Source organism: Crocodylus porosus, unplaced genomic scaffold, assembly GCF_001723895.1.
Source record: "Crocodylus porosus isolate Cpor-Errol unplaced genomic scaffold, CroPor_comp1, whole genome shotgun sequence".
NCBI lineage: Eukaryota > Metazoa > Chordata > Crocodylia > Crocodylidae > Crocodylus > Crocodylus porosus.
The window spans coordinates 98,282,611-98,304,900 of record NW_017728886.1 but is presented as its reverse complement, the minus strand read 5'-3'; the positions used below and the strand labels follow the sequence as shown (position 1 = coordinate 98,304,900).

At 41.3% G+C, this 22,290-nt stretch overlaps 2 protein-coding genes across 2 annotated transcripts in view; one reads left to right on the top strand and one right to left on the bottom strand.

Annotated features, from left to right (window-relative positions):
- IGFBP3 (insulin like growth factor binding protein 3) overlaps positions 1-4,939 on the top strand; it is a 20,643-nt gene extending 15,704 nt beyond the window's left edge. The window contains exon 4 of the mRNA XM_019539505.1: positions 748-4,939. Within this exon, the coding sequence (XP_019395050.1) occupies positions 748-873 (126 nt within the window). The 3' untranslated portion in view covers positions 874-4,939. The remainder of the gene's footprint in view (positions 1-747) is intronic.
- A 10,205-nt stretch (positions 4,940-15,144) lies between these two features.
- IGFBP1 (insulin like growth factor binding protein 1) lies at positions 15,145-21,259 on the bottom strand. The gene is made up of 4 exons (XM_019539494.1): positions 20,795-21,259; positions 18,983-19,161; positions 17,307-17,435; positions 15,145-16,106 (listed from the first exon to the last, which is right to left on the bottom strand). The coding sequence occupies exons 1-4, from the start codon at positions 21,237-21,239 to the stop codon at positions 15,975-15,977; spliced, it is 885 nt and encodes a 294-aa protein (XP_019395039.1). The 5' UTR covers positions 21,240-21,259; the 3' UTR covers positions 15,145-15,974.
- Between the last annotated feature and the right edge of the window lie 1,031 nt (positions 21,260-22,290).

Genomic DNA, 22,290 nt, shown 5'->3' with positions numbered 1-22,290 from the left:
GGCACCCTTAAAGACTACCTAGTTCAGAAAAGCATAAACTTTTGTAGGTGACAGTGTATTTGTCAGATTCTGTGATGATGGAAAAATTTCCCAGGGAAAGCTTTCCTTTCTTTTATGACCAGTTTGTAACAAGTTCTACTAGGCAGCATATTTCTCTAGAAATTGTTTATATTATGGATCAATGTTTAGTCAACTTTGTTATTAGAAAAATTTACAGGTAAAGTTTCAATGTCAAACTTTACCTGTAAAGTTTTAATATACCTAACTATTATAGAGGATTATGTATCTGCTAATAAATTTCAGGGACAGTACTGACATTCCTTGGGCAAACAGTTCCAAGTTGAGGTGTTGTTCCTGGAAGTACAGTCTCTGTCAAACATGTCTTCCCTTTGTGTTCTAGAAGGAACCTGAGTTTCTTTGACAAAGAAAGGGTCGAAATAGAACCTTACTATTGTTCCACTGGTCCACTGAAGTTGGAATTAGTCAATAGTAAACAACCCTGCTGTATAATTTCTCTTGGAGGGATTAGTTTTACTGTGTGATAATTAGAACCCTAATAGTTGGCTGGTAGCAGAAGTAAAATTTCATTACAATTGTTAATAATACTAATAAGAATTCATTTATTTCTGACCAGTTTTGATACGGCCAGGTTATAGAACTGAAGCTATCAAAGGAATTAGAATGAATTGGAATCCCTGCTGTACCGGAGGGAAACATGAGCTAACCTGATATTGTATTTTATTTCAGTGCCGCCCTTCCAAAGGCCGAAAGAGGGGTTACTGCTGGTGCGTGGATAAGTATGGACAGCCACTCCCTGGATATGATGGTAAAGGAAAAGGAGATGTCCACTGCTATAACTTGGAAAGCAAATGAGTGTCAGAAGCCATCTCCTATGGAATCTGTGTGTACCAGTTTGACCCATCAGAGACCTTGGAGGGACTGGAGAAAAAGCGTGGACTGCATTGGACTTGGAGTTATGAGTTCTGCCTCCTACTGATATTGTGGGATTCATTGACTCGAGGGACTCCGCAGCTGCACCCTGTCACTGACACTCTTCCAGCTTTCTATAGAACATATAGGGAGCTCTGAATTCCCAAGTAAATCTGCACTATTGATCCCCAGATAGAAAAAGAAAAGGCACTTCAGAATGGATTCAGGGAGTCTCCACTGACTTTTTAAAGAATGGCCTGTGACCAATTTGATCCCGAAAGATACTGTTTTATTTTAAAGAATTTATAGATTGTAAGCCTGTAAAAACATTAAAAACCCAAGGATTTAAAGTTTAAGCTTTTTTTATACAGGTCTGACGGGAAACTTATCTTCACGGGTAAAATGTTTTATAAAAATCTCAAAGAACTTTTTAGAGAAGCGTGTTGCTAAAATAAAGACGTGGCTATTTTTTCTGTAAAATATATTATGGATATTCTGTTAGTCTGTATTTAATATAATTGTTTTTTTTAATAAACTTTATTTAAATGTAACATGAATACCAAATGTTACACAATAATTTTGGTGTATTCTACTGAACCTATGCAAGTTTAAAAAAAAAAAAAAACCAACAAAAAAACAAGGGGATTATAAATAGAATCACATTTATATAAAAATTTACCTAATCTGGATGATTCAAAATTGTTTTGCTGAGTGAAGAATATGTTTCCTAAAGAGGCTAAGTTTCCCAGTGTTTTAATCTGTCTCTTTCTTTATTGATATATCTAGGCACACATCACTGTAATATTTAGGTGCAAGGTAGAAAATTAATACTTCCATTGAAACTGACCATAACAGAGTCCTCTGTACTCTCTAACACACTGCAGCTGCTGTAACACAGCTTCTTTTTCTTCCATCCCCCTTTAAAATTGTTAATACTAGCTTCATTTTTTGTCCACAAATATTTTTCCTTCTGATTATGAAACTATTTAAAACGTTTTTTAAAGCTTGTATCCATTTTATGTTGCCTTGCTGCAGTCAGTAAACTGAAGACCATATTCTACCATCCTTCTGCCTGAGAAACTCCCATTAAAGTCAGTGCCAAAAATGTGTGGGCATGAGGATGTGAAACTGAACTGTGAGACGTTGGGGACACGATTTTGCCATCACATGGTTGCAGCTTACTGACTTCAGTGGGCATTGCCTGCATCTGAGGGCTCAGTGGGAAGCATCCAGTCCTGAAAATCTTTTTTCTCTTTTAAATTTAATTCTAGAGATGGTTCATTTTCAATCAGAGATTCTTTCAGTTAAGGAGACATTTGGAGCTAGCTTGGGTCAGACTGCCCATTGCAATTCATGAGAGAGTCTGTGTAAAAAATCAGTGGGAGCATATGCCCTGTGGAGTTTAACATACTTTATGTCAGTGAGTGGTGCAACCTTAAACAATTTCAACCTCATTTCTTATTGGGTAAGTAGTTAAGAATTAAATGATGTCTGTAATCGCTGGCTTTGTGCTAGTGAAACAGCCTTGCACAGACCCTGTGTACTTTTTAAATTATTAATCTGGCCAAACAGAGCTTACTTTAACTTAAATCCTACCCTTCAAAAGATTAGGAAAAATGTTTGTGAGGTAATTTGTGTTCCAAAATATGTCGAATTTTGAATATTTGAGTTTCAGAAAGTTGTGTAAACTGAAGGAAATACTGCAATTGTTGCTTCTATAAAGTTTTATTGACAAATCACTAAAATGGCACTGGTTTTAGTTTTAACTAAGTCACTCTCAAATAGTGTCACATGAACAAGAAATTTGATCTATCAGTATGTGGGGACATAACCATAGCCATGGTGCTAAAGGCCAAATGAATGAGAGATGAGTCAGGCTTCATGATGTGGGGGGAACCCCTCATTCCTGAACTACTGAAAATGTGAGCTAGTATCTGCACAAAAAAGGTGGATGGATGTCTTCCATGCACATTCTACCTATATGCAAGAAATGTTAAGAGCCTGTGGCAGCATTTCTGGCTTGTTTTAAATCCTTGGAAGTTTATTTTTTCCTCCTTGACAGCTATGAGAACTATATATAGATAAATCCCATGGTTGACGAAGGTTTTGAATAACAAAATATCCTTTACTGTATATACTGGACCACTTTTTAAAAGAAAATTCTTTGACAACTTGACCAAAGCAAGCAGACCGGGAGTTCTATGAATTATTTAAAAATATGATTAATTAATTGACAAACTCTTGTGCTTGTGCATTGTTAATGAATCTAGTCTTCTGTTTGTAACACACAAAAAACCATAAAAGCAGCAAAATGATTCTTACATTTATGCAAGTCAGCTTCAATATTTTTTCCTGAGACTTGATTTTTTTAAAACAAATCAAAACAAAAAATGTTTCCAAAAATAGCAAGTAAAATATTTCTCCTGTATTTTTAAACTTCACCCATGTTCAGAAGTTGTCTGCTGTATATTTGACATGGATATGGTATAGTTACTCTAATATCAAACACTGCACTTGGTGTATACAACTTCCCCAGCAGGCAGCTTACTGGTATGAAATACAAACTAACCTCATTGCTATCACAAAAACAGTTATTAAGATGAAGATGAGCTATTTTTTTCATGTTACTATTTCTATTAAGACAAGGGTTCAATTCAACAAACAAGTTATATGGGTATTCAGTGTTTTTCTCATGGAAATGGTTGAAAGAAGTCAGACTGTATAATGAGTACCCAATTTAAACACAAAATATTTGTGGGTTATATTTGAGCAGGAGAATGTGGGAAAAATCAGGTAAATGTGCAAATGTATAGGTCATTCAGTATCAGTGCAGGGAAGGATCTTTCACAGGTAACCCAGATGAAAATATAACATTCGGAGAAGCTTCATTAACGCTATTTTTTCCCCACCAGTTTAGGTAATTTTATAGAGAAAGATAAAGTTTAATGTGCATCTGAATGTACAAAATATAAATGTTATTTTTAAAGATTAAAGAGACAATATATAGAAGGTATTGATGAGGTAAGTGTTTATTTTAACCAGAGTAATACATAGCTGCCTAGTAAGACCCCATAAATAACCAGAATGCAAGTTAAAGCTGCCTGCAGGCAGCTCTATTATCTTTCAAGCTATTTAAGAAAGTTTCCTTTTTTTAATAAACATGCTCTGCTATAGTTTTTTGAGCTTAGAATATCCTTTTCCACCTTTTTGGCACACATACCCTTCAGGGCATAATGTTAGCTATTTGTACGCTGGGGGACGGAGGCTTCAATGAATACCAAAACCACAGAATTAATTAGTTTTTAGTACAGTCTGAACTTTTTATGACTAAATTCCATAGAAGCATTAACACAGCATAATTCTTTACTGAACTGAGCCCTAAATTTAAGTAATGGTTTTACAAATCTGTAGGGAAATCATGTTTTGGTATCTCTAGTCACTCTTTAAAACTGGGTAACTATGGATAGCTCCACAGAGATTTTATGTATTAGCCACACAATTTATATTTAAAGTATGAAAAGTGCTGAGCAACTTTGCTGGATGCTAGAGTTTAATATTTAAAATGATATGTTTATATGGTTAACTATTTTGTAAGTGGGCCAGCTGTGCCTTTTAAAATTACAGATGTCTTTTAATTTCTATCAGCAGGATGTTTGCTTCCTATAAAAAAATGACCTTTATTTCTCTTTTTTTAATGAATTCTAAAGACTAAGGATAATCGAATATTCCAAAGGTGTGCTTTTTGTGGTCAGTGTCTGTAATAAGTCTGTTTTCAATTGTGTGAAGTTTATTATGTGTAGGGATATTAGGAGAGAAATGTTTCTGTATGTCCACTGGGGCTATGCATCTTCTTTCAACTGGAAGCCATTTAGTCTGTCAGCATGTGGTGTTTTACTGCCTATAGCTCCCCAGCATTGGATTTTTGCACTAAACAGTGGGTTGGTTGAGAGAGTATCAGCCTGTTTTGTACTAAAAACAAAAACAAAAAAATTTCTAGGGGCAGGACTAAGAAACAGAACTGTGTTGTTTGTTGGGAAAAGAATTTCATTTAAACCACTGCCTGCATTTTGTGCTGTGTAACTACTTCTAGTTGGAATTTTTAAAAGCCAGAGCCACACACTGCTATCCTGGGAAAAATTCCAAAGTAAGATTAAAAATATATATTAATAATACTGTTCAAACTGTGTTTTTACCCTATTCTTCACTAAGGGGTGAATGACTTATGGGCCACGTGGGTGTGGGCTGAAGCAATATAGGGCCCAATGAGTAGCAAAAAAAAAATAACAATAATGCTGCAGATCACAGCTTTATTTTTCCAAATATCCCCTTCTGCTATACTGCTTATGTAGCTCTCCCTTTACCCCAGGGACTTCAGAGCTGCTCTGTGTTACTGCTAAGGTTGTTGCCCCAGCTGTATATTCGTCAGTAGGGCTGGAAGTTGTGGTTCCAAACAAAAGTAATGAGTGACTGAGCAGATTCCCACTTTGCGATCCACTTAGTAGACAAGGGTGCATCTACTGAGCACAGTTTCTCTCCAGCTTGACACATAACTTAGGAGTTTTGGCATTGCAAGAGGATGGGGGAGGGAGCAGTGATTGAGAGTCAAGGAAGCATGCATTGCCAACAACCTGTAGCGTTGCAGAGATAGGTCTGCAATATGGAGGCTGGTGGCCCCAGGATTAAACATGTCTTATTACATAGGCTAGTCAGGTCATAGTAAAACAGGAAAAACAAGAAAGACACTGACCTCTCAAATATCCTTTGTCTCCGTGGAGCTTCACCAGGACAGACAGTTGGTTTAAACCAATAAGACCTTTGCACAGCTGCAGTACCTGCAACCAAATGAAATAGCAGGCATCAGGGAAAGCAATACTACACTTTATGAAGGGTAGAGAGCCTTTGCTTATCTTATAAAGCAGGGTGTGGTTCTGCTAAACTGAGGTTTTTCAGGAGGAGGCTCATTCCCATGCTGCCAAGTGCAATGAGGAAGTCAGCATTTTCAGGAGAGCAAGTTGTTCTCTTTCCAGACCTCTGATGCCCCATGTTGTGGGGTGTTGCTGTATAGGTTATGGTGGCATTTACCAAACCTATTGCCATTTTTTTGTAAGCCAGTAGAAAGTCAAACACCTGAGAACAGAAACAAACTTCCATTGTCATGCTTCCCCTCTTCCTTCTTTCTCATTCTAAAGATGTTGTAAATTATATTTGAAAATATAAGGCTTGTTTTACCCTAGGAACTTTCCTCATTGTAAAGATGGCAGCATAAAACTAATCATACATCAAAAACTTTGGTGTAAGTACAACTATGCAAATACAGTGCCTATGACAGGTCAGTTCATGTATTTCAAGAAAGAGATGTATGGCTTCTGGTAGGAAAAACTCCTGCTGTCCTATACTATATCTCCACTAGGGGGTTCTCCTGGCATAGTTATGTCCTGGCTCAGCCTCTAGTGTAGGCAAATCTGAAGTTATGAAAATACTATGACTTCAGTTAGCCACAATGGATTAAAAAGAATGTAAACCTTAGCTCTATACGTCATGTGTATGTCACCCCATTAGTGAGGTTTTCTCATGTTAGATATCAAATACAAGGTAAAATTACTTAAAGAAACATGCAGTGTTGATCACTAAGAAATCAAAAAATACCAAAGTTAACGTCACCTGTTCTTTAATACTGCTCCCTTATGGTGAAATATGAATGGTGAAACCATCTTTAATGACCTCATCATATAATGCAGTGATCTGTTTCTCCCTGACCAGGTACCTTGCAAGTGAGTCTGCTTTCAGAGTAGCTGCCTGAAGGGAAATAGGAACAAAGTGCTTTGTTGGGGAAGAGGTAGTGTCTTCTGGGAGAAAGAGACGAGCAGGGAAGTAGGACTCTGGCTGCATTAAAGTTTGTTAAATCTCTTTTTTTTAATTTGTTTGTTTTTTTTTAACAGCAGTGTGCAGTGAATGAGGCAACTATGAAACTGGTTATCATCCTTACTGGGTGTATCAACACAAGACACTTTGCTGTAAAATAGACTTATTTACTGTGCAGTAAAGCATCACTGTCTATACGTGTGTGTCATATAGTGAACAGTAAATTAGTCTACTGTGCAGTTAGTTAGTACAGTATAACCTCATAAATCTGGCATGCTTGGGACCAAGCACCTGCCAGAAATTTGAAAATTCTGGATTTTTTATTTTTGAAGCCGGCAGAGCAGCGGTGTGGGGTGGTGGATGGCGGGGGCAGCTGCCGCATGCAAGCTTCCCCTTCCCCCCCTCCTTCCCCTCCCCCACTGCTCAAGGACACAGCCACCACTACTTCTCAATGTGCCAGATTTTCAAGAATTCTGGATTTTTGATACCTGAATTTATGAAGTTATACTGTACTTGTAAATACAGGTACTAGATTAATTGTGCAGTAGTGCTCATGTAGAGGCTGACTGGGAGCAAACTTGATCCCAGTTTGCCACACTAGCAGGGGGTAACAAGATGGGGAGTTCTCTGTCCCCAGTCCTGGAGCTGCTTAGCTTCTACCTCCGCCAAGTCCTAACACCCTGCCCCCCTAGGACTGGGGAGCTCTGCTTTCCTGCTCAGTCAGGCTGGCCATGACCTGTCCCACTCCTGGGGCCAATGAATGGGACAATGTGGGCCAATGAGCGCCGCTGCCAATGAGCTCTTGGCTGGGCAGGGAAGCCCCTTTGGGCACAGGGCTAGGGACAGCTGTGTCTCCCAATGTGCATGGGCGTGAGACAGCTCTGCTGGCTGCAGCTGCAGCTGTCTCCCAGCCCTATGTGCATCAGGCTCCTGGTGGCAGCCAGCAGAGCTCTCCTGGCCCTGTGCCCACTTGGACCAGCCCTAGTACCCCCTGCCAGTCTCTGAGCTAGCACCATGGGGAAGCCTGGATCTCACCCTGGCTACTGCAGGGGAGCTGAGCAGGGCAGGAAGAGCCTTGTACCAAGGTGCTCTGGTTGGAAGCAGTTTTCTTCCCAAAAGGCTGCGGATGTAGACACATGCCCAGGGAAGGCTTACTGTGCAGTATTTTACTGCACAGTAAGCCTATTACCACATTAATAGCAAATGTAGACGCACCCACTATTGGGTAAAAAGACCCCTCTTTCTAGCTGCCATCTCTTCTAGCCCCAGAGAGTGCGAATAGGTTCTCAGTGGGTGAGTTTTCATATGCATTACTGCACTTTTCCTAATTCACATTAAATTTAGTACCGCCAATATGAAGTACTGAATAAATGCTCATTAGGCTGCCTAATGTGCAATAGCGAACGTGCACACTTTTTTAGTGTTGCTTAATGTGCAGTAGCTGATTTTACTGCACATTAGTGTATTTGCATGTTTTTAATGTGACGCTTTAATGTGCAGTTGAATAGGCTACTGTGCATTAAAGCATATGTGTATACATGCCCAGTTACTGTGGTGTAAAGCCAAGATACATCTAAATAGATTCTGTCCCAAAATAAGTCACAGATGCAGAAAACTTCAGGAATCACCTTGTATCCTTGCCTGATACATTTTTGTCATATAAATAAAAGGTTGGTTACTCATTCTCCATGCAATCAGCCTTGGTAAATTATATAGGCAACCAAGAGACTTAAGACAAGGGGACCCAATTTCGTAGGTGCTAGTATGCTGTGTTGGTGCTATACTCTTGTTTGCTGCCATTCGACACTACTAATTTTGGGAGATACCAACTCTAAGAGTGGAGATAATAGTGGATTAGAGGTCCTCAAGCAATGAAAGCAGTTCTTAGGGCACAGAGAACAACTTTACCATTCACATCAGAAATGGGGCATTGCCAGAAAAGCGTAGAAGCTCTTGCATTCATGGGTATCTCTAGATGTCTTAGGGAGGAGCCCTCCACTATTTTTCTATGCTATTTTGTTGAGGTTCTTGTAACACACCCAGAGCTGTGGCATTTGACTGCCTTCCAAGGATGCAGTAAGCAACGTGAACAGCACCTGTCACGTGTGTTTCCTTCACTGTTTTGCTCCCTGGGGGAAAAAAATCCTATGTGGGTTTTTGTTTGTTTGTTTGCTTGCTTGGTTTTGATATGTTTGGAGCTTTTATTAGTGAGAGCTGAGGTCAAAGGAGTGTGCCTTGCTTTTGGAAAGGAAAATGCTGAGGTTTGAGGTGGTGCTTAGAACTTCAGCCCTGTACTTAGCCTATGACTCTGGTGGAAGTTGCTCCCTGCAAAAATGAACATTGCCTATGCAGTGAATACTTCCTGAGAAGTGATGGTGTTAATGCCATTGATTTGCGTGACCTTCATTTTGCTGCCTCTCACAACTCTGTTATGCTTAGTGACTACATAAGTGATGGGCAAAGCTAAGATGTTACCAGTGATGATGTTGTCCAGTGATGGAAACTGGACTGTTTTGGAGTTGAGACAAGCAGGGAGGCATTCAACTCTGTCACAGGCCCTTTGAGGCAATGGCAGGAGGCGGCATGGCTGAATTAAACTGGAAAGCCTACAAGGGGTAGGAAAACCTTCAGATGCAATAAACTTCTTGGATATCAGAAACAGCAGCATAGGGTCACATTTGTAAAGAAATTAAGGCACTTACCACTTACTGATTTCAATGGGAAGTACATACCTAACTCCTTTTAAAGATGTGACACTCAGCTCTCGTGGATCTACATTTTAAAGACATAGTAAAAAAATATATATTTTAAAAGCTTTGATTCACTCTTCCTAGCAAACTGATAGAAAATAATGCATTTTGAGAAAAATATGTGAGAAGTCACACCAGAAATGTTATGTAGCTCACTGCCTTTAAGGATGCTTCTTTCACAGTGATGCTTATGTAGCACTTTTCATCTGTAGATTTCATAGCACTTTATAAGGAGCTTTCTTCTTGGCATTTGCCTTCTCACTAAATCAAATTTCCTCTGACTGGCTCTTCTCCTGATCCCATACATATTTCTTCTAGGCCAGCAGCACTAAAACTTTTGGGCCTGTGGGTCAGATGAGGGCTGCAAAGCTGGTCTGCAGGCCAGATTGGACCTCAAATGCTAGTATCAGGTCCCAGCATCCTCCATCACCTCTGCCCACCAGAATCAGGCTCCAGGGCTCTGCACTGCCTTTGCCCTGTCCCACATGCTGAGATCAGGCCAGATGACATGGTGGTGACACCACTGCTCTAGGCTTCCAGTGGACCATTTCAAGCGGAAGGCAGGGGAGGGGTGCATATAATGGCTGTGATAACCTGGTAGTTGGTGCTTTTTGCTAGGAAGTAGGATATGCAGGCTCAAATCATCGTTCATGAGAGGAGCTTAGAATATGAGTCTCCTGCTCCATGATCAAATGCCCAAACCACTGGGCTGAAGAATGGGAGGATTTTCTCTTCCTCCATCAAGTAGTTACATGCAGTTTTCTCCAGCCATACTTTAGAACAGCATTTCTCAACCCATGGGTCATGACCCAAAAGTGGGTTGCAAGAATGTATGAAAGGGTTCTGAACAGACTTTAAAAATGGCTCAACAAACTTTAAAAATGGAACAAAAAACTTTAGAAATGTTTTTTCCTTTAAAAAAGAAAAACATGGAAAACTGTGGTTTTGCAAGGGGCTGCTTGGGGCACCTTCTGCCCCACATGCCCACCTGCTGCCACACACACTGGGGGTCTGGGACCTGAGGGTGGGGAGGTGGGTAGTGGGTCAGGAGTGACGAGCACTGGGTCAGGACTGGCCATTGACTTTTACAAATGGGTCCTGGTACAAAAAAGGTTGAGAACCACTTTTTTAGAAGACTTGGATGCAATGATCCTATCTACCACAAAGCCTAATAAGAAGTTGTGCTATTCAAAAGGCAAGTGGAGCCAAAGACAGCTCTGTTCTGAAAGTGGCTCTTCTGCATATAAAGATGAAGTAGGATTTGGCTACTAGGGTTGGCAAGGTTCTGATGCATGTGACTAGGGCCAAAGAGGCGTTCTGCTTCATCTTTGTGGCTGTGTACATTCAAAGCAGAATAAGTACACAGCTCATGTGCCCTGGTGGTGCATCCTGTAGCCCAGGGAGGGGTTGGGGGCTTGCCCTGGCAGGATAAGAACGCTGTGTTCCTAGCTTTGCTCCCAAGGTGGTTCATGAGGTTTATCCAGTAGCACTTTCCTTAATGCCAAATGCATCATCTGTACTGACATATAGCTGGACACATGCCATTGTATACAATGGCACCATTCTAGGTTGCATTTTAGTTACAGGGGCAGGAGGTGGCCTACTGGAATTTCAGCAGTGCAAGCAAGAGAAGACTCTGGCCCGTAGTGTATAGAGACACCTACATCCTAGTAGACCATGAAGCCTTACTGAGCCCACTCCACTCTCCTGGGTAAGCTGGGTAGATGGTAAGAGGTATCACAGAAGAAGTATGATTCTAGGAATATTTGATAGAGTGCCCAAAAGCCTCCCCCCTGGCTCACCAAGGGCATTTGTGAATGCCTGATTGCCAAAAAGGAGGCGTACACCTGGTGGAAGGGAGGGGCTATCACCAAAGAGAAGTATGCTTCCACCACTCAGGTTTGTAGAGGGGCTGTTAGAAAAGCTAAAGCAGATAACAAGCTAGGGCTAGCGTCAAAGAGCAAAGATAATAAAAAGTCCTTTTTTAAATATATTGGGAGAATGAAGAAGGCACCGGGTAATGTGAGGCCCCTGTAGGATATGCTGGGCACTCTGGTGGTTGCACCAGAGGAGAAAGCAGATCTCTTTAACAAATTCTTCACCTCCATTTTCTTGTGCAGAGACCGGGACTTTCTGACCAAGATTTCAGACGGACTTGGGAGAAACACTGCCAGGCCTAAGGTTGGGTACGACCAGATTAGCGAGCTTCTGGAGAGGCTAGACGTGTTCAAATCAGCAGGTCCAGATGCTTTCCACCACAGGGTGTTGAGGGAATTGGCAGGGGTTAATGTGGGGCCCCTGGCATGGCTTTACGAGCACTCGTGGTGCTCGGGCCAGGTGCCAGATGACTGGAAGAAAGCCAACATGATCCCCCATCTTTAAAAAAGAGAAGAGGGAGGACCCAGGCAACTATAGGCCCATTAGTCTTACTTCAATCCTGGGGAAACTCTTTGAGAAGATTATCAAGGAGTACATCTGTGATGGGCAAGCAGCAAGGATGATACTCAAAGGCAACAAGCACGGTTTCATTAGGGGCAGGTCCTGTCAGACCAACCTTATTGCCTTCTAGGATCAGGTCATAAAAGCATTGGATGCAGGTGTTGTGGTAAGTGTAGTCTTCCTGGACTTCAGCAAGGCCTTTGACACTGTCTCCCACCCCATCCTCATTAAAAAACTAGGTGACTGTGGCATTCATATCTACACAGTCAGATGGATTGCAAGTTGGCTGAAGGGTTGTACTCAGAGGGTAGAGGTGGACTGGTCTTTTTCAACCTGGAGGGAAGTGGGCAGCGGAGTCCCCCAGGAGTCGGTCCTTGGGCCCGCACTGTTCAATTTCTTTACTAGTGACTTGAATGACGGGGTGAAAAGCAGCCTTTTTAAATTTGCTGATGATACCAAGATTTGGGGTGAGGTGAGCACGCTAGTAGGGAAGGACACATTACAGCAGGACCTGGACAGGTTACAGGGGTGGGCTAACAAAAACAGGATGGGTTTCAATACTAACAAGTACAGGGTGCTGCACTTGGGCAGTAGGAACCAGCAGCACACTTATAAGCTGGGAAACTCCCTTCTTGAGAGCATGGTGGCAGAAGAGATCTTGGAGTCATTATTGACTCAAAGATGAACATGGGCTGACAATGCGAGGGCATGGTCAGTAGGGCTACTGTACCTTGTCCTGCATCCACAGATGCACCACAAGCAGGGCCAAGTAGGTGATCCTCCCCCTCTATGCGGCACTGGTCAGGCCGCAGCTGGAGTACTGTGTCTGGCTCTGGGCGCTGCACTTCAAGAGAGATGTGGACAGCATGGAGAGGGGCCAGAGGAGGGCCACCCACATGATCCGGGGTCAGCAGGGCAGACCCTACAAGGAGAGGCTACGCGACCTGAACCTGTTCAGCCTTCACAAGAGAAGGCTGAGGGGAGATCTGGTGGCCATCTATAAACTCACTAGGGGGGACTTTAATGTGAAATGCACAAACAATATTGGAAGCAAAAGTTTGCTGGCCTCCTACACCAGAGCAGCATCTACTGTTCTTTGCTTGCTTTAAGGATTTAAGACACTGTCTGTTATGGCCTTAGGACTGTTTCCGTCAAGGTGTACCTGCCACAGGCAGGTGCTTTCTGACTTAGTGTTTAGGTTGCTACCCTGTGATGTGGGAGCTCATAATTTAAACGCCTTAGAGAAGGGGTTGGCTAATTATGGCCTGTGGACCCAATCTGGCCCACAAAAAGATTAGAACCAGACTTTAATCCAGTCTGTATTTTACCAGCAGTTTACTGAATCCCTGTTTTCGTCTAGCTATGGGATTGGGCCTGCCTGTCTAATCCCCTGGTTACATCCTGCAGAGGCTGAGATCCTGGCTCTGGCTCCAGCTTTGCTCAGGCTCTGTGCATGGGGCTGCTCTCTCCACCTATGCTGCATTTTCTGAATTAGCCATTCGGAAAGATGTGGGGAGAGACAATTTAGAGGAGGCTGGGGGTGGGGGGAGGAGGGGCAGGCAAGGGATCAGCCCCTCTACACAAAGCTGATCTTAGGAATACGTCTCAGGAACAACAGTCTCAGCAGGGGGTGGGTGGCGGAGGTGGTGGGTGCAGTCTGGAAGTTACCAGCATACTACGAAGTGGCAACCAACCCTCCAACTCAATATAAGGAAGGGTTGGCTGCCACTCCGCAGCGTGTCAGTCACTTCTGGACTTCTGGTCCAGCAGCCAACCCTCCTGCAGACCGGCAGCCATCCCTTCGTAGCCAGGAACCAGGCCACAGCCTGGGGGTTGGGAAACTCTGGATTAAATGACCTTGTGAGGTTCCTTCCAGCTCCATTTTCCTATGATCCTATATTAGGTGACTCAAATCCCTAAAAACTGTATGATACTTCCTTCTGCATCTTTACCGTGAAACAGAATTCATTTCCCGTGGTACTCACTAAACCTTAATGAAAACACCATAACAGACTTTGGAATCCAGCAAATACTCCCAGTTAGCAACGCTTGGTTCTAGGCAATTGCAAGATCAAATGGGCAAAATATTGTATCTTAAGTCAGTATCAGTTTTGTAGTTCCCAGAAGCCTCCTCCCTTTCGCATGCTAAACCCAAGGCTTAGGCCAAGAAAACACAATTCTTTTTAAACTGAACTCCCTTCCCAGTGTACCCTAAGACAAGATATGCTTTCTTTGTTAGCATGTAGGTTAGCTCAGCCAGTCCCTATTCCCCTTTTCTTCTCCATTTCCTCAGCTCCCTTTACATTTTTTGTAGTGTTTAGAATAGACTGAAGAGAGAGAAAGAGAAACTCCTGCTGCGTAGGTCAGGTAGTAGTGAATTTCTTGGGGAAAGCACTTCCTATTCATGCCAAGGCATACTTTTAGTACTCCCTTATTCCCTGATACTCTAGGCATGAAGCATAGGTCTGTATCTCAGGTAGGTCTTTATACTGTCTTTTAGATACATATTGCTGCTCTAGAGTTTTTCTATGGATCCAGCTTGCCTATCCAGGAAGCTGTTTAATAATTTCCCTTATGGGCTACCACTTTGCCCAAGGCAAAAGCTTCCAGAATACAAAGAAGTAATAGAAAAAGAAAAGAGATGTGAAGGAAGGGGTGGGGGCGGCGGTTGACGAAAACTCAGGAGAAAGCGATAAGGCAATAGTACTGTATAAAAAGATAGGGTTGTACTGAATACTGGAATTTTCCCAAATTATTTGTACAGTGAAGCAGATGCTGAAATATTCTTAGTTGCCAAGTTGCTTTTGTTATCAGGGTTGTGACCAAGATGGGGAGAAAAGAGCAAAAGACCCATTCTCTATTTTGATGCCTTCATGGGAATTCCTCTTAAGAACTTCCTGTGTTTCAGTTACCTGCTCCCTACTGGATGATTTTTCTTGCCTATCCTACTCTCTGCTGAGCCTTGCTGCTCTCATCCCATTCCAGCAATTAAGGGTAAGAACCTGTGCACTCACTTTGCAAACTGATTGCTTCCTCCCTTCAAGTATACTGCCCAGTACCCATTTTACTCATCCTCTGAGAACAAAATGGCCCTATTCCTGCTCCCCTGGAAGGGTTAAACTTTGAGTACAATGTACCTTTGAAAGCAAGAGGCCAACAATGTCTATTGGAAATTTTTTAATAGCTCATTTTAAATAACATGACAATGCCAACATGTGAAAAATTTACACCTGTTACAGTTTGTACAGTTTCGCCTGTTATGTTACAATGTATCCAGTGCATGTATGAGGAAAATATAAACTAATATTCTCCTGTTAGTTTTTCCCTATATGATCCTGATTTAGAATTTCTTTTTTAAGAAAAAAGAGTGACATTGAAACAGAGGTGCAAAAGTAACATGATATACAAATGAAACAGGTTTTAAATAAATTCCTAACCATATTCTCTCCCAGAAGCTTTTTAAATTCTGCTTTACATCTGCAAACTATAAATACACAATACAAAATGCAAATTTTACAAGCCACTTCTTCCTAATAGTTAGTGTTAAGCCAAGTGAAATTGAACAAGCAGCACTCTTCCAAAATAGAAAAATGCATGTCTTTAAGAACAATAATATTAAGTATTTACATATAAAGTTATGAAGTGTTTGAGGATGTGGATATATAAATTAATAACACACTGACAAAAATAAAGTTACTGTGAAATAAATAATTCAGCAGCGTTTCATACTAAGGAATCTGCAGCGTACAAAGGCAGGTCATTATAATATTCATATACATGTCTACAGTGTATAGGACCCCTGCAGTCAATAGATCCATATATAACTTTAAACATCTTTGTAGTCTCATTGACTTGTGTGGCACTACCACTAGTGGGACTACTGATGTGCTTAAAGTGAGATATACATGCGCACTTCACTGAATCAGTCTAAAAGGCTGCAGGATCCTGCAAAAGACTTATATGAGTGAATGCAATGCTGGCATGTGCTTGATCTTATTCTTGTGAACTGAGATACTGCTGACATTCAGGGTCACCCTTCAACTCAGGAGAGCCAGGAATTCTTTTCCCATTCCTTGGATAAACACACCAGCATCCAGCAGAATCGCCATCCAAAGAAGTTTCACACTACAAGAAAGGTCAGGAAAAGAGATTATGAAATTGACTCTGAGAAACTGTGCACACACATAAACTGTATATAGTACAGGTGCTTGGAAAGCATTAGCAAATATGAGCCATAAGAAAGCTGCAGTGATTTTTTTTTTTTGTACAACACAGTATTCTTTCCCATCTCATGACTCCAGTTGAGCCCCATTTAGCACAGTATTGTGACCTAGTAGGTGTTTAGAGCCTGTTCCAAAATTGTGCTCACCTATTTCCCAAAAGAAAGAAATATCTTTCTGAGGAGCGAGCATGAAAGGAAGCAGAATATGCAGGCAGAGATGAGAACCTGGAGTGGATGGGAACCTGGGCCCAATCCCCCAGCATCTAATGTAAATAAGGAGTTTTTAAAGTTGATTTCTGTTGGTACCCAACTAGATCTTATGGAAACAGTTTCTTCAAGAGTTGCACTGTGTTGGTACACAGACCAAGAGTGAGATTTAATAGCGTGGCTTGTTTGGGTAGAGGGAGGGGGCAGGGACAAGTGGGATCTCGAATACAAATGCATTAGGCTGGTTAATTTGTGATTTTGGACCTGGATTGGTAATTTCCTGAATAACTATTTTGGTTAAGGTAATTCTTACACAGTGTATTTAGTTCTATTTTTCTTTTTAATAAGTGTGCTATTAATCATCTCATCTCAGGATAACTCCCAGCCCCAATGAAGCTGATTGGAGTTTTGCTGCTGACTTCATCTAGACCTTAATTTTAACCAGAATATATAGATGTTTTATCCTTCTGTAGCCATTCTCACACATCCACCATGCTTTGTAGCCTTATGCACTGACATGACATCATCTAAAGCAGTAGTTCTCAATGGGGATGCCACAGTATCTTTCTCTGCAGTCAGCATGGTGGATATGGTAAATGAATATTGGCTGGTAGCATGGAGATAGTGCTAATCTAGAAACATTCTTTGGGGAGACAATGTTCTACAACTAATCTGTGGATAAAAAGAGGTCTTCAGCTTCTGTTTCCATTAATCTAAGTATTTTATAGTTGAAGAGAAAAAGGTGGTTTGTTCCCAAGAAACCATTCATATTTTCACAGCCAATTCATCTGGCTCTGAAAACTCTTTGAGCATTGACAGGTGACTTGTTATATTGGAAAGCTGGCTGAGACTGACCACTAGCACAGCATGTGAGTAGAGAGTGAACATAAATATACCTGTTTGCTGTGATAAAATCCATTCTTGGTGCAGTTAGGCAAATAGAATTTGTATATCTCGCCTCCAGTTTTCTGCTGAGCTTTAGCTAATTTGTACAGTGCTCTGTAGAGTTCTTTCTGGCAAGGTCCCTGTAAGAATATTTACATAAATAATGTAAATGATGAACTTCAAAGAATCTATAAAAACCAACATAGTCAATTAAGAGAAGAAACTACATTGATAAAATTAGTAGATGGTTGAATTATGTGCAGTTTCCATTTCTTTCAGTTGGAGCCCAAACGACATACAAAATGCCAAGGCATGCATTAGCTCTTTGTCTTTTGTTCTTAGAGTTATTTTCTGTCCTTAAAAGCATAGGGATTTATTTTCATAATTCTCTCACACTAGGATGTATCCCCTATTAAACAAGAATAGTAATATGGCAGCTAACCATATCACTGACTGGTATGCATCACGGCAGCCATATTGACTACATTAAGGTCCAGCTTCACATTTATATGTCAGTCAGGTCCCTGTGTTGTTCTGTGTGTATAGAATTGGTATTTTGCAAAACAATTTTCTAAATGCTTGTTTTGTGTCCACTGTATTCAGCTGGCCCCTGGCAAATCCAGTGAAATGAATCATTCTTTCGGATATGCACACAAAAGGTAATAGTATTTTTAATTTAAAATTAAGGTTGCTTAAAACTATTTTCTGGTATTTATTTTTAGAAATAAGTATAACGGAATCATTACATATGTCAAAAATTCTTAAAATGTACTGGACAACAATGTAATAGCAATGGATCATTTTTTGTCAGGGATAACATTCTATTAAAACCCACAAAGTATAAAAATGAGGGTTACATGCTTTCTGTAACTCTTGTTATTAGAGAAGCAAGGCTGGAAGGGACCTTCAGAGGTCCCCTACATAAGACTATCATCAAACCTGACATAACACAGTCCTAACACCCTAACCAGGTACAGGTAAAGCAGGGGAACCATGGCAGCCAACATCCTGCTTCTATGAAATGGTGTTAATACATGCTTAAGAGATCCTGGGTAGAGGGCCATGCCACCCCCTGCAAAGGAAGGTAACCCCCTCCCCGCCCCCAAACAGGGTTTGTACCACTCCGATCTTGAAAATTTCTTACTGATCCCAAATATGGTGATCATATTCCTTACTGACCCCAAGTGTAAAGGCCAGACCCTCCAACCAGGAACCTCCAACTTTGGTCCCTGCAGAAGCATTGGCACTGTCTCATAATATTGTAGGTATATACTATGCCTGCTCCTAATTCAGCTCTATATTGTACAATTGCTCCTGATGACTTATCCTAACTTCTGTTCTTTGGTGCCCCCAAGTGGTAATTTAAATTACTTACACACACGTACACATGCACCTTTTATTTAAAAAACCCCCCAAAACTCTGGATATAAACGTGATGATAGAATCTGATATGCATCATGGATGAAATTCAGCCCTATGTAAAGGAATCTATGTGAGCCTTAAGTAATACACAGATGTCTTCCGGTCATTTTCCATGAAGCTTCTGATCAGGACTTTTCTAAAAAAGTGGGGCTGTTATCCAGTGACACAAAATGAGGTAGAGTGAGTGCAGCATCTAGTTTCATGTAACAATTTCATTCTGAATTGTAAATCGATTGCAACTTGAAAGCCTTACAAGCAGACCTACCTGTTCCTTCCATTTCTTTAATTCAGTGATTCTCTTGGCTTTCATGTTTTCATAAGCACTGATGGCATTCCAAGGAATAGACTTGTCCTGCCCAATAGGAAACATCAGTTGATAGTTAAGCAGCTGATCTTGTGTCATTTCAGTCCCTTCGAGGGGTATATCTTCAGGTTCCATAGAATCTAAAAAAGAAGAACAATATCCTGTGATATAGTCTCTCCCTTCCTTAGGCATGTCCTGCATTAGTTTGATCAAACCAAAAAAAAAAAAAAAAAAAGTTAAACTCCTGGGTGTGTAACTCCTGTGAGCCTAGTCTAATCAATCTCATGGGAGTTTCCTTGTGCATCACAGCAAATGAAAACCCTGTGATTTCTCAGCAGGACACATGTATTAGCTGCTCCCTGATCAGCTAATTACTCTATTACCATTTTGAAATCAGAGCACAAACAAAAAGCCCCAACTAACTTAGTAAATAGTGTGAATTGGGGGATAAACTGGAAGACTGAAAACAAAACTATAACTGATTTGGAGCCTTCCTCAGCCAGTGCTGATACATTTTGTTTTTTTTCTTGGAAAGAGTTGTTCTAAACATGGTCCCCTGACATATTTTAATTTGTTCCAGAGCCTGGCTAACACATGTCAATGGGTAATAATTCACACAAATAGGCAATAGAGTCAGCCGACCCAGTCAGCTTGTTGAAGAACAAACAAACAAGGGGCAGAACAAGCCCTCAGGTATGTAAAGCAAATGCCTAACTTTATATGTGTACAAGTTGAAATGAAATCAATAGATGATGTTAATAAATCCATAGGATTTTCATGTGGTTAAAGTTAGGCACATATTTAAAAGCCTTGTTGGATCAGGGCCTAAAATGATTTCCAAACAAGTTGAAAAAAATAGCAATAAGCATAATATTTAGGATAAACTGATGTGGTGGGAGGGATGCATATAAGCTTATGGACTTTTCTCCTGATAAACTCAAAAGGCTATATTTCAGTTGCCAAAGTTGCTGAAATTCACAGCAGTATTCAGACACGTTTTCACTAATAGCACTCAAGCCACTGTTGAGTGGTTCTGTCCTTAATGAAAAAAAAATTATAGATATTAACATTGAGCTCCACTATTGTGATGGTCAAGTTAAGTTCTTCAGGGATTTATGGCTCAGTCAATTTAATTTCCATGAAAGGAAATCTTGGCAAAGAAGTTGTCAGAAGAAAAAATGCGGAAGTCAGCTATAGAGCTTAGCAGATGTTAATGGTTTAGTGAGCTTACCTCTGCCCTCATCAAATACCTATCCATTGTTAATACACTAGTGCAAATACCCATTAGTCCATTTAGGCCAGTGGGTATCATTTATTGCCTTCAGTTAGCTTCCAGTCAGGGCCAGACCTTCAACACATTGGGACTGCTTTATATACTCTCTATTTACTATGAACATTTAACAGCAAACCAAACAAAAGGACAATAGATTCCTCTCGGGCCAAGGAGCATGGAGGGAATTCTGGCTCTTTCACTCCATGTGCTTGGATTTCTTTCTTGTTTTGCCTCCCACCCTTGGTCTTTTGGAGCATTATAATATGATGTGGATCAACAAAGGTGGACCAGAACAAGGAGAAATTTCCCAAGTCTCATGTTTTAACCCTTCCAAATTTGCCATACAATCTTACTCTTAAATTTCATACACAAGTCAGCCCTACCCCCTTTAGCATAATCACTAAGAGCTGGAATTTAGTTCTATATAAACCTGGCACCAGAAGTATAAAGCTTTCTGCTGACAAGAGCATACACTAGGGATATAGAGCATGTATATATACCTGTAGCCTCTGCCATCCGTATCCCTTCTGCATCACTGGTTGGCAGGCATGTTCCTTGCCCTTGGATGAGGGCATAGAGTGGTCTGGGTTCACCCGGAGGTACATGGCAGCTGAGCCCTCGGCCACAGCGTGCTGTGTACACTCCACAGTGCTCACCCATCTGGAGAGCGCAGGTCTGGCAGCAGCCACAACCTGGCTGGCGAGCCGTCTCTGGGCAGCTGGCAGGCACTGGCGGGCAAACAGCAAGCTTCTCTTCAGTGCAAGGGGCACAATGCATGGGTTGGAGGTTGACTCCAGAAGTGAGGTAAGTGCTGAGGAGCAGCAGAAGACATGGCAGCCAGCACCAGCAGATTGGAGACCTCACACTGGTCATTTTGGGGATGTGTGAAGACCACAAAGATGAAGCGCTCAGTCTGCAAAGACGCAGGAGGCAGTTTACAAACATCCAGCTAGCAGTGGGATCTCAGCCTTGGCCATTTATACACTGCTTGCTGGCCTATTAATCGTTAACCCTAAGTTAACTATTATCTGAACGGGAGGGTTGGAGGAGCATCTTTTCATTGGTAGTTCCTGTCCCTCGCCTTTCTCCCCCTCCCCTTTCACTCCCCCTTTATTTATTTTTTTCTTTCAAGATGCAAGAAAGAATGCCTTTATTTTTCCTGCTCTTTCCCAGACTGATAAAGACAGCTTTAAAAACTGGGGCAAGGGAGATCAGAGGGGAAATGGATACGACTCTCCTTTTGTTTGTCCCCTTTCCTTGCCATTCAATGAAAATTGAAATGTCAAAAAGAGAAGGGGGGACTCCCACCGAAAGAGGAGCAGCTGACTTAATATTTCCACAGCAACAAATACAACAAAGCCTTGTTTAATTTTCATCATGTGGTACCAGGTTATGAGGACACTGACATACCAAACGAGAGGCCCCCAAGGGTAATAAAGCTATCAAGATCCCATAACTATTGAACACATGCGTAGGAGCTCATGTCATTAACCTGTTGGGAAGGATTGTTTGGTCAAGGCTTGAGTTGATTTCTCATGGATGTGCTCAGTCTCTGCTGCTCTTTCTTTGATGCAAGTTAAAGAGCTGAGCCCTCTTGCTTGCTGTGGTGAGAAAACAATGCTTGTCAGGCAGAGTGGGAAGAAATACGTTGTCCTGAGTCTCTCTCAGGAATGTCACCTCTCCATCTCATTTCAGCGCTCATCTGAAAGCATTTATTTCTTTCTTTTTGTTTGGTGGGATTGTCACTAAGATAAAGGCAAAACAAATCAACCTTTACGGTACAGCATAGATAAATTTATCCTGGCATTTGCAGTATGTATGTCCTAAGCCTGAAATAGCAAATTCCACAGTAAAGAAGCCAACAGCTGCAGCGTGGTAAATGTTTTTGTTTTTAAATGGAATTCCTCTTTCTCTCTGCTATTGTAAACATTTTAGGATACCACAAAGGAGGATTGTAAAATGCACTGCACTCTGTATGACTTCGTATTTTGTTGAT